The sequence below is a fragment of the Zeus faber genome, assembly GCF_960531495.2.
Source record: "Zeus faber genome assembly, chromosome: 9".
Lineage (NCBI taxonomy): Eukaryota > Metazoa > Chordata > Actinopteri > Zeiformes > Zeidae > Zeus > Zeus faber.
Window position 1 is genome coordinate 23,152,777 of NC_137197.1, and position 12,500 is coordinate 23,165,276.

Below are 12,500 nucleotides of genomic sequence, written 5' to 3' on the forward strand. Positions count from 1 at the left end.
AGAGAGAGAGAGAGAGAGAGAGACGAGAGAGAGAGAGAGGAGAGAGAGAAAGAGATGAGAGAGAGAGAGAGAGAGAGAAGAGAGAGAGAGAGAGAGAGACGAGAGAGAGAGAGAGAGAGAGAGAGAGAGTGGAGGGGAAGAGGAGGGGGGCTGAGATGGAGGTGTTGAAGCTGAGACAGAAACCCGGTTCAACTTTTTACCAACTATGACGGCGGTGCTGAAGCCAACGCGCGGGCGTTCTGAGCTGCAGCTACTGGCCACTAGGTGGTGCTCCTCCGACTAAATGGAAGTCATGGAAAAAAGACTCAATAGAGAGTCAACAGAGTGAATAAATGTTTCCACAACGTCTCGTTATACAAGGTTACTTCTGATAATGGGTGTTCTTTGAAAATGACTGTTCTCATAAAGAGGATATTAAGGCTTAAAAGAGGCATATTTGAGAGTGTGTGGTCATCTTTATTGACATTCATGCTCTCGCAAGGTGGGCGTGTCTCATCCTTCCTCTGACTGACCTCTGGTAGCGCCGAGAGTAAAGCCAAACTCGAGGCTTCAAAACACCTCTACGTCCATTTTATTACACCTCTTCTGTCCCTGTGAGTATACAGGCGTCTTTATTCCATCATCCTCACCCTGTACCCTGTCACAGCGGTACTCCCCGAACTTGACCCCTCGGACGGTCTGCTGGTAGATGAGGTTGGTGGCCACCTGGTCGTCCGTGGGGCAGTGCCAGGGCGTGAAGATCTCCTTCCTGAAGAACAGCCTCCAGGGGGCGTTCCTCTCCTGGGCGCCCTGCTCCTTGGCGTACTGCTCGCACTGGGAGACGGCGTCCATCACGTGGTCGTTCCCGCTGCCGAGGGAGGACACCTGGCGGCGGGGACGAGCAGGAGGAGGGAGAGAGAGAGAGAGAGAGAGAGAGAGAGAGAGAGAGAGAGAGAGAGAGAGCGGTAGGATGAAGAGGGGGGCTCCTCACGGGCTCTCTGTCCTATTCTGTCCGTCGCTCCACGCCCACCTTGTCGAACAGGGCGATGTAGAGGGAGAAGCCGAAGCGATCCTTCAGGCTGATCTTGTCGGACAGGGCGTGGCACAGCTCCTTGGCCGTGGTGGCCGAGTCCGTCAGCAGCGTCTTGGTGGTGCCGTCCATGAAGGTCACCGGCAGCATGATGGGCTTCTTGGACTTGGTGGCCTGGGAGAGGAGAACAAAGAGGTTTGGCGGACGATGGGAAAAAAAAGAAAAGAAAAAGAGAATCAACCCTATTTATTCATACAAACATTTCTATACAAATTAAATTTATATTTCAGTTAAATGTATATATAAAAATGCAATTGTGTTTAAATCAATAATTAATAAAAAAATAATAATAAATTAAAAATAATAAATGGAAATAATAAAAATGACTTAATCTGAAATTGTTATTATTTAAAAGCACATTTAAAAAGTAAATATTATTAGTTGTACAGTCGTAAGTTGTACTACAAATGATTCACAATCATTTGTAGTAAAAGCTTGGTTGTCTATAACCAAAAAATTGGTTCTTTATAACCAAAAACTGTGCTTGGTTCTCTATAACCAAAAACTGCTCTTGTCATTCTACAGGTCATCCACAGGACAGAGTTATTGCAGCAGTTCTTTATGACTAAAGAATTAATAAAAAGTTGCATTGCAGGTTGAGAACTTGAACTCCCCTTGGAGACTAACTCTGTCCTGGATGCAATGGCACAATTAATCTGTGTTGTATGCCCAGCATGCTGACAGCACAGGTTAAAAAAACAACAGAAACAAACCCCAAAATAAACAAATGATTCACAATACATATCATTTTTGTGTTTTTCACACATGTATTTGTGTGTCTGTGTATGTGTAAATGTATTCATCTGAGTGTGTTTAGGTGAGCATTTGACAGTGTACGCGTACATGTTTGTAAACATGTTCGTGTGTCCCTGTGCATGTGTGTGTGTGTGTGTGTGTGTGTGTGTGTGTGTGTGCGTGTGTGAGTGTGTGTTTGTGTGTCTTGACTGTGCACCTGCAGCTCCAGCCAAGATGGCGGCTGTGTTCTGGTTCCATTGACGAAGGTCCGTCTGAGCCGCTCCTCGCAGTAGGGAGCGTAGCCTGGCGGGCCACCGCCGATGAAGTTCCTGAGGTACTACGGGAACACAAACACCAACTTAAAACATGGTGTCTTGGAAAGGAAATGAAGAACAACCGATTTTTTTCAAGGAAAACCAAAAAGCAGCGTGATCCTGACCTTGACAAACTTGTCGGACGGAGCGAAGCAGCCGACGCAGAGCGAGATAAGGATCCAGCCGCGAGCGTGGGAGCTTTTCGACGGGTTCTGACTCAACTGCTTACAGATCTGACAGTAAATCTCATCTCTGACACACACACTCACACACACACAGACACACACGCACACACACACACACACACACACACACACACACACACGTACACACTCCCAGTTAATGTGTGCATGTATGTGTGTGTGTGCATGTGTGTGTGTGTGTGCATGTGTGTGTGTGTGTGTGTGTGCGTGTATGTGTGTGCGTGTATGTGCGTATATGTGTGTGTGTGTTTGTGTGTGTGTGTGTGTGTGTGTGTGTGTGCGTGTGTGTGTGCAAGCGTGCGTGCGCGTGCGCGTGCGTGCGTGTGTGTGTGTGCACCTTAGAGTGGGTCTCAGGATGCCGTTGCCAATGATGAAGTGAAGTTTCTCCAGGTTGGAGGTGGGTCGGTCCTCCAGCATGCTGTTGCCATGGAGACCGTACTCTCCGTCGTTAAGACGCTTGGTGACCTGGACGGGGGAGCGTCATTAAACTGTCACACAAACCAACACTGTGTTCCAACTGATTGAATTATATAGTTCATATACAGATTGGAAGTGATAATAATTTATCATAAATTAACCAGATATATAGATTTTAATATATATTGTGCATATTCCACTCATCCATATAGTTCCCTGCATTGGGAATAAGTCAGTAAAAAGGTTTTTGAACCACTATAGCCAAACAATCTATCTATCTATCTATCTATCTATCTATCTATCTATCTATCTATCTATCTATCTCTGCACTTCTCCCTCTGTCTGTCTCTCACCTCCTCTGTGATTTTGGATTTCTTCTTCAAGGTGAGCGACACCAGTTTATGTCGGACGCTGTTCTTCTTGTGGCCGTCGGAGTGCTGCGTCTGCAGAACAACACGGAACATCACACAGAACTTAGCTTCTCAAACTTAGGCCCGGGGTCCTGAGGGGGCCAGAAGAAAGACAGCAACCAATATTCATATTACATTCTAGATTAAGGTAATGACACATGAGCATAAATCAGGCAAACAACATGAAAGTGGTAATCTGCAAGATTATTTAGTTTGAAAAATACCATATTTTAAAACTGACACGTCGTAAGAAGCAGCCAATCAGTGTATTTGTGTCATGCATGTGCTCCTCTATAAACATTGCATTGTTGGTGGCGGGGTCCGCCGCGTGCAAGAAAGGCAGCCATGGTGAATTTGATAAAGCCTTCGCGCCGGTTGTGGTCAGTAAACCGTCGGTGTGGATGAACAGCCACAAAAAGACATCCCCACGGCCCCCACCTCCACCCCCACCACCGCCCCCATCCCAAGCGACCAAGAAAATAACAAACCAAATAAAACAGCTGGACTTGTCATGTCATCCACCAAACCCATATTATCAAGTTCACGTTCAAGTTCAAGAGATTATTTGTCCCATACATACACATACGGTCGTACATATATGCAGTGAAATGTCGTGACACCCGGTGATTACGCACAAGCTCTATAAGCTCGAAAAAACTCAAATGTGCGTAATCGACACGCGGTGCTCTGATGGTGCTTCCTCACCTCTCCCTCGCCCTGCAGCGCCTGCAGCTCCCTTTTGTACGTCTTCTTGCCGAGCGTCTCGTAGATCTTGGTCATGACGGGGATCTTCTCGCTGCCGTCGCTGATGGCCGTGTGGTACTTGGGCTCCGGAAGATCCCCCATGAACCTCAGCACCGTGATCCACACCGCCAGCGCGGCCTGCGGCGGCGGTAGGGGTGGGGGTCGAGGTTCGAAATGGGATGTCGGCGGCAAGAGGAAGGAAAGAAAGAAAGAGGAGACTTTTTCTCATTCAGTCGTTGAGACGGCGGTTATTTATAGGTCACGGCCGGGCAATGATTAAACGCCGCCGTACCAGCTGGTCGCCCTCGTCGTCGTGGAAGAGCAGCGGCTGCTTGAGCGGACGCCGCACGTAGGTGTGCGTGGTGGCGCCCTGGAAGTAGGTGGCGGCATATTTGGCAAACTTGTACTCGGACAGGTCCTCCTCCTCGTCGTCCTCGGGGAGAGGGAGGGCCTCGTCCAGATCCTCCTCCTCCAGCTCGCGGTGCGTCCGCTCCAAGTCCTGCGCGGAGAGAGACAAAACTTAAATCACTCTTCTATTAATACGGGAGCTTCCGCGCGGTGGGAGGCCGACATTCGGGAGAACATCGTGAGGTGCCGGGGGTCCCCCACCTCGAAGCCGGCGGGGGCCTGGCCCTCCTGGCCGGGGAAGGAGCTGGTGGTCCCCAGGAAGCCGAACATCTTGTCCACCATCTCCGAGTCGTTGACGGGCTCCTGGCGGGCCTTCTCCATCTGCTCCACCAGCTCCTTCTTCTTCCTCGCCTCCTCCTTCTCCTTCTTCTCCCGCTCGGCGTCCTCCTTGGCCAGCTGGGCAAGACGTTCCTGTGGAGCAGACGTCGCCGCCCGCCGTTAATGACCGAAAGATGTCTCCCTATTTACAGCTTGAGAAATCAGCACACACTGGGAGGATCCCTGCGTACGACTTAATATGAGAAAATAGTATCGAACCAACCTGAGAGTCCTCGTCTGGACTGATGGCCTCAAACCAACCAGCTGCGTCTCAGCGACCTCTTAAAGTATTATTTTTATTATTATTATCATTATTTATTATTTTTTTTAAGTTTGGGGATAGGACGTCACCTGGTGCTTGCGTTCGGCTTCGGCTTTCGCCTTCTTGGCCGACATCTGGTTCCTCAGTTTGGCTTCTTCGGCCAAACGCAGCTTCTCTGCCTCCAACCTGCGGCGATACTGGGGAGAGAGGGATGGAGGGTGAGATGGAGGGAGGGAGAGAAATGAAAGGAGAGAGAGAGAGAGATGGAGGGAGAGAGGGAGATGGAGGGAGAGAGAAATGGAGGGAGAGAGATGATGGAGTGAGAGAAATGGAGATGGAGGGAGAGAGAGATGAGGGAGAGTGAGATGGAGGGAGAGAGAGAGAGGTGGAGGGAGTGAGAGATGGAGGGAAAGAGAGAGACGGAGGGAGAGAGAGAGATGAGGGAGAGAGAAAGATGGAGGGAGAGAGAGAGATGAGGGAGAGGGAGAGATGGAGGGAGAGAAAGAGATGGAGGGAGAGAAAGAGATGGAGGGAGAGAGAGATGGAGGGAGGGAGAGATGGAGTGGGAGAGATGGAAGGAGAGAGAGAGATGGAGGGAGGGAGAGAGAGAGATGGAGGGAGGGAGAGAGAGAGATGGAGGGAGAGAGAGGAAAGGAGGAAGGAGGGCAGATCAACAGTTTATATTAATAGTATGTAACGCAGTAATTGTAAGTATGATGGCAGTGCAATAAGTGCAATCACATAAAGATATGACACAATGTTTGTGATTAAATGGCGTCTATGTCGCTTAAAATTGATATTTGTTATAAAATACAGAGCTTTTAAAGATGATTAATTATTAATTACTGCAGCCACCTGTCATCATTCCTGATCCCTCAGTGCTGAGAAGCACTTTCAGTTTTAGTGTTGATGTCATTTAGCTTGCAATAATAATATATCACAATAATAACAATCATAAAAATAGTAAAATAATAATAAAAGCAATCATAAAAGTTGTTGACCCTCCTGCATATGACTAGACAGGACACACTGTGTTTTGTTTGGTGAGCAGCCATGTGGCAGCACACTGTGAGAGTAGAACTGCCCCGCCCTTTACTCAACCAGAGTCAGGATCTCTTTTGGGGGTAAACAAACCAGAGGAGGGCGATTAGTAAGGGGTGTGTGCGTGTGTGTGTTTGTGTGTGTGTGTGTGTGTGTGTGTGTGTGTGTTTGTGTGTGTGTGTGTGTGTGTGTGTGTGTGTGTGTATGTGTTTCTGTGTGTGTGTGTGTGTGTGTGTGTATGTGTGTGTGTGTGTGTGTGTGTGTGTGTGTGTGTGTGTGTGTGTGTGTGTGTGTGTGTGCGGCCACCTCTCCCTTCAGCCTGTTGTAGAGCCTGCGTGCGATCATGCCTCGGGTGTGAGCCTGGATGGTGATGACGGCCCACAGCCGGTGTCTGAACGCCTGCCGCACCAGGCGGCCGCGGCACCGCGCCTGGAAGCGCGTGATGCGCTTCCGCGCCACATGGTACGTCACGTACAGCTTCCTGGAGCGCACCAGGGCCTGGAGACGGGAGAACCCCGCCCGCATCTGGGGGAGGGAGGGAGAGAGAATAAAGATAGATTGTTTATTCATCCTAGGTGGTAAATTGTCACAGCCACTCACATAAAAATATAATAATAATAATAATAATAATAATAATAATAATAAGTAATATGACTAAAAATGGGAAAAAGAGAATGGCAGTAAGCAATTAACCTTAAGATTTGATGAAAAGTTGCCGATATACAATAAACCTTAAAATTAACTAGAAAATAGAGAATGAATTGGCAATATACAATAAACCTAATGATAAACGATAAATATAACCTAAATATTTATAAAAAATGAAAATCTTATTACTCTCTCACATTCATAATCACCATCATGTTTCATCATCAGATAATTATAATAAACCCTGTACACTTCCACAGATAATACACTGATGATATTATTATTATGACCACATGCTATATTGCACATTACTTTATTTCATATTTTTATAATATTTTTAGACACTGGAAATTCTGTACATTTCATTAGCTGGTCTATTTTGTCATTATTTTGAATTTATATTGAGGACTTTGTGTATATATTCTTACTTTCTATACACCCGTATGCCCCGTACTATCTAATCTGATCTTATGTAAAAAAATACGCAAAGTCTTGAATTCTTGAACTCAATACTGAGTTTTCAGTGTTGTGTACTATTGGGCCACTCAGTGTGTACAGAACGTGCATACAGTATATCATTTGGGGTGTCACTCACCGCCATGTAGTTCTTCCTGCAGTGGTATCCTCTCCATGTTTTCTGGAGCAACATGGCCGACTTCCTCATCCTCAGGAAATTGGATCTGGAAGCAAACTTTTTCATTTTACCGCAGGCCCCGACACGGGGACTGCACTGGAAAACACCGTGTCAGGTTGGACGTTGGTATATTTCAACTTTTTTTCTTTTTTTTTTTGTATACCTTCCGTGGCACAGGAGCAGACAAAGGGAACGGGGAATGTAGGACAACTAATCATTGGGTTTTGACTGATGTGTGTTAAAGGTGTAGAGAGCATGTCCCGCTTCATTCTGGTCTGTGTACGCTTTTAAACTCTCTCCCGGGGGATCGTCCCCCTCGCTTTCCATCCCCCCCTTCAGTTGTCGCTGCGCCCGGGCTGCTTTCTTTTTTTTTGGCCCGACCGACATCCCCCGTCGCCGGAGCGACTCGGCACAAACACCTCCCTCCATGTCCACCTCCAAATATCCGCTCTTTTTTCGCTCTCCGGCGCGACAACAACGGAATGGACCCTTCGCCCGGGTCCCGAGGTGGTCCCCGGGGGCGTGGGGGTGGGGGACTGTAACTGAAATAGGTTGAGGTGGCTCTTACCTGTCCTTGAAGCCACGCACCACCTTCTGGATGAGGATGACCTTGTCGGTGATGGCCTTGTCCCTCTCGATCTCCAGCAGCATGTCGTGGTGGTCCTGAGCAACACAACAGCTGCAGGTTTGGGTTTGGGTTCCGACTGCTTTAAAAAGGACTTTTACTTTGGAGTACTTTGAAAGCGATGGACCTCGATCGCTTCGCCTTTATATTCCCCCCGAGTCGATAGGACACGCGCTGATGTTTAAGTTCTTTAAAGTGAATGTGCACGATCGCATTTGGCAAAAAAAAAAATCCGCAATTTTAAGTGACCATGGAGGTGAATGAAAATATATCTATTTAGTGGATGTGGAGAGGATGTGGTTTTTGGAAGACACGGGGGCATGTGATTGGAGGAGAACAAGGGAATCAGGATAAGACCGGGGGGGGGGGGTTTGTGAGATGACGAGGTGAGTGTGAGGGCAGCGTCAAAGACCACGACTGGAGCAATATGAGCACGAGGACCGAAAACTGTCAAATGACCGATGACGTTGACGATCTGAACGTCCCAAAAGAGAAATGCCCCTCCCCCCTAAACCCCCCAAAAGCAAACCCTCTCTGTGTTTCTCTGATCTGTCCATCCTGTCCTCCTACTCATCCGGTAACTTCCTGTTGGGAAGTGTGGGCACTGCCCCCTAGCCCCCTCCCCACACACACACCCACACACACACACACACACACACACACACACACACACACACACACACACACACACACACACACACACACACACACACACACACACACACACACACACACACACACACACACACACCATTCTACTTCCTGTTCTACTTCCTGTGCTTCTGCCCAAATGGAGCGTAGCCTCAACACCAACGATCCACTTATCAATGTTACTAGGAGAGGAGAGTTGAACTTGAGTATTATACTTCAGAAATATTTCATTAAAGTCAATAATATTTTCTGTATTTTCTTGGTAATTGTCATCATATGTATCACTTATAATAATAACAATAATAATAATAATAATAATAATAATAATAATGATAATGAATAACAAGAGATATAACTATTGTCAAATGTTTATTTTCTTGTTAATTGTATTTGATAATTGCCTCTTAGTTTAAGGCAGTGATTCCCAACCTGAGGGGCCAGACCCCCGCGGGGGCCGGCAGAGCTCTCAGATGGGGTCAGAAGGCCTTGGACGATCTGAGTCAAATGTTTCCAATTGGTCACATTTTAATTAAAGAATCTGTATGTTAGATCAAATACAAATTGTAACAACATCCATGAATGTATTTTAGAATGTATTTTATGCCCTAAAAACCTTGTTCTTTATACCATAAAAATAGAACCAATTCGGAGAAAAAACACTGTGAACGACAAAAAAAACAAACAAACCCACAAAAAAACCCAACATATAGTGTATTTTAAATAGGGTTGAATTAATTAATTTAATTAATTGAATTAGTTGAATTTATCAAGGGGGTATCTCAGGAAAGGTCAGAACACTTAAAGACCATGACTTGTTGATGAACATGTATCTCTTATTTTTCATATTTACTCTCTATCATTCAAATATGAACATTTTTACTGGCTGTCCTCAGAACAACTTCAGAAAGTGTAGTCACATTCATTGCTGTCCCATCGTTACCGATGGGGAGACAGAATCTACTTTGGAGTTCTGGGATACAGTGGGTCCATCCCCATGACAACCAGCCAACCAGCGGATGTGTTTAGCCCGTGACCTTTGACCCCCACACACTATCTGACCTCGCACCGGGCAGGAAAACAAAACACATGTGCTCTCTCTCTCTCTCTCTCTTTTTTTGTCTCACGAAAACACACACTCACGTGCGCACACAGACACGCACGCGCGTGCGCACATGCACACACACGCCCACACGCACGCCAGTGCACACACACACACGCACACACGCACACAGGCACACAAATACACACGCACACACGCACACCCGCACACACATACACATACACACACACACACACACACACACAGATACACACAAATAAACACACAGAGGGTGGGAAACCATAATACACACTCTTTCCCACAAACAGACGTGTGAGAGTGGAAACAGCCACAGTGTTGAGCTGAGAAGCAGTTTTCTGAAACCTGCTCATTTATAACGCAATTTACTAGGCTGCTTTTTAACTTATTTAACTTACTTTTAAAGAGGTTATCTTTTTACATATATATATTTTTTTGGCAAAAATATTGTATATACTTTAACCTTCACTCTTCAAGGTTCTTCAAGATTTCAAGGTGATTTCAACTGTTTTGTAAAAGTGCAATTGCACTGCATTTTGTATCAGTAACAATATCCTGTTGTTAATATTAACAAATACATATAACTTGAGAACATTTATAGATTTAGTGACTTGTAACATGTGCCCTGTTTTGATTAGACCAGTGGTTCTCAACTGGTGGGTCTCGATCCAAAACCTGGTCGTTGGTCCATTTTGAGTGGGCCACAGGTATATACATCAAAACAAAGCAATGGCAAAACAATGAACCTCCTGTGTTTCTAGGTTATGATGTGGCCTCTATGAATTTAATGATGACTTGATAAAACAGTATTTCATTTTTATTTTTTTCTCAATAAATAGCTTAGCACATAGCTCCCCTCGCCTTTTTTTTTAAATTTTATTTTTTTTCAAGAAGAAGAGGAAGAAAGAAGTTTCCTGAGCTTTACCTTCAGGAAGATTTTAGTTTTCCCCATCTGCCAGTCATCATCTCTCCCCAGCACGGCCTCAGCGATCCTCTGGCAGGTTCCTCTCAGGTCCTCCTGGAAGATTATACGACGATGGAGGAGATAAAAGGGATATTTATTCCCACACACGCACAGGCACACACACACACACACACACACACACACACACACACACACACACACACACACACACACACACACACACACACACACATGCACGCACACACACACACACCACACACACACACACACACGCACACACACACCTGCTTGTAGGCGGGTTTGACCCCAGGCATGAGGACCCGATAGCGGTCCACAAACTCCACGAAGGTGTAGCGGATCGGGTACCCAGCCCGACGGATCCGAATGGTCTCCATCATCCCAGAATACCGGAGCTGCCGCACACACAGCTCCGTGTCAAACAGCTGGGTGGATAGAGAGAGAGAGAGAGAGAGAGAGAGAGAGAGAGAGAGAGAGACAGAGAGAGAGAGACAGAGAGAGAGAGAGAGAGAGAGAGAGAGAGAGAGAGAGAGAGAGAGAGAGAGAGAGAGAGAGAGAGAGAGAGAGAGAGAGAGAGAATTTTAATATTTTGTATATTTTGTATCCTCAATTGTTTTTGTTCCACTTTTCCATTTCCATTTCTCTTTCCATTTCATCACATTATCTTTTCTGGTCTATTTTTTATATATCGAACGTACTATAAATCACTGTTTCACTATTACCTTCTTTTTTTTTTATCCTCTATTTTTGTTTCGTTCAATGAGCAAAAAGTGAATATATCTAAAATAATAAAAACACACTGTTTATTTGGATATATCTAAAATAATAAAAACACACTGTTTATTTAGATATATCTAAAATAATTAAAACACACTGTTAATTTGTTTCATTTGGAGAAAAGGGAAACTAGCATGCACATTTACACCACCGTTCTACACTTTCCTGTTTTATGAATTATCAGTGTTAAATAAATATAAAACTTGAAATAATCGCACAGTAGTTATTTTCATTTAAAGTGCTTAATGAAAATGTCCAATTGTAAGGAAATCCTTGGGCTGCAGGTGTAATGTAACTGACCTTCTTGTTTGAATGTAATTTATAGCCTTATAAAGACTCAATTCATGTGAAGAAAGTCCTATTTTGTATCAAAGATTTGTACATTTGAGTTTATTTATTTTTAGTTTAAAAGGACATTACTATTGGCATTCTAGGCAGTTTTCTGTTGATGATTGAGTACAAGAAAACCATTTTGTTTCCCAAAACAGATTAATAATTGTGACAATCAATCGTGATCACAATAATCAGTAAAATAATTGTGGTTATCATTTCAGCCATAATCGTGCAGCCCTACTTCAGAATGAGGACCGCGACGTAGCTGCGGTGTAAGAAACCCAACGACAACCGCAAACACCACCCATCATAGAATTAACTGTAACCAGGCTGGAATGAGTGAACTTCTGCAGTCACAAAACGCACCACAAGAGAGAGCCATACACGGGGTCCAGTTTAGTCATGTTAGGTATGTATTACAGTTTTCCACGGTTCTGGAATCTGCGCTCTGTGATTATATATATTTATATGCGGGACTTTTGGAGCAGACCGAGGGGCCATCCGTGACTGAATGTGTCAGACCAGACTTCACTGAAATCGCGGATTCTGTCTTTATTCGCTCTCCTTTTGCGGGGATGGGGGCCGTGCCCGGGCCAGGGAGGGAGCAGAGGAAGCGCTTCTGTTGTACGATGGGCTGTTCGTGTCACCTGGTTTGAAAAACGCAGCGCGAGTTACAGTTTCCCGAGTTTTCTTTGAACGCAGCACCGGCTCAAATATGTCTGTCTAGGTGCCGCCGTCGCAAGTGGTTGGAGGGGATTGACTTCGGCGAGACGAAGCTTGGACTTATATAACTTCAGATGATGATGTCACAAAGCGGCCCGCTCCTGAAACTAACGAAATTACGCCGATTACGTTTTTCCTCTAATTTCTGCTCCAAATGTACTTCGATA

The 12,500-nt window shown here is 45.4% G+C and overlaps 1 protein-coding gene across 1 annotated transcript in view; it reads right to left on the minus strand.

The window, feature by feature from the left end:
• LOC307234854 (unconventional myosin-VIIa-like) overlaps nucleotides 1-12,500 on the minus strand; it is a gene marked incomplete at its 5' end in the record, with an annotated part of 37,052 nt that overhangs the window by 10,703 nt on the left and 13,849 nt on the right. Inside the window, 16 exons of the mRNA XM_080006718.1 lie at nucleotides 205-279; nucleotides 637-864; nucleotides 1,010-1,183; nucleotides 2,022-2,141; nucleotides 2,244-2,370; nucleotides 2,659-2,786; nucleotides 3,092-3,181; nucleotides 3,854-4,030; nucleotides 4,185-4,391; nucleotides 4,502-4,711; nucleotides 4,970-5,077; nucleotides 6,228-6,446; nucleotides 7,165-7,249; nucleotides 7,772-7,866; nucleotides 10,483-10,575; nucleotides 10,767-10,925. Coding sequence (XP_079862844.1) covers nucleotides 205-279; nucleotides 637-864; nucleotides 1,010-1,183; nucleotides 2,022-2,141; nucleotides 2,244-2,370; nucleotides 2,659-2,786; nucleotides 3,092-3,181; nucleotides 3,854-4,030; nucleotides 4,185-4,391; nucleotides 4,502-4,711; nucleotides 4,970-5,077; nucleotides 6,228-6,446; nucleotides 7,165-7,249; nucleotides 7,772-7,866; nucleotides 10,483-10,575; nucleotides 10,767-10,925 — 2,295 coding nt within the window. The remainder of the gene's footprint in view (nucleotides 1-204; nucleotides 280-636; nucleotides 865-1,009; nucleotides 1,184-2,021; nucleotides 2,142-2,243; nucleotides 2,371-2,658; nucleotides 2,787-3,091; nucleotides 3,182-3,853; nucleotides 4,031-4,184; nucleotides 4,392-4,501; nucleotides 4,712-4,969; nucleotides 5,078-6,227; nucleotides 6,447-7,164; nucleotides 7,250-7,771; nucleotides 7,867-10,482; nucleotides 10,576-10,766; nucleotides 10,926-12,500) is intronic.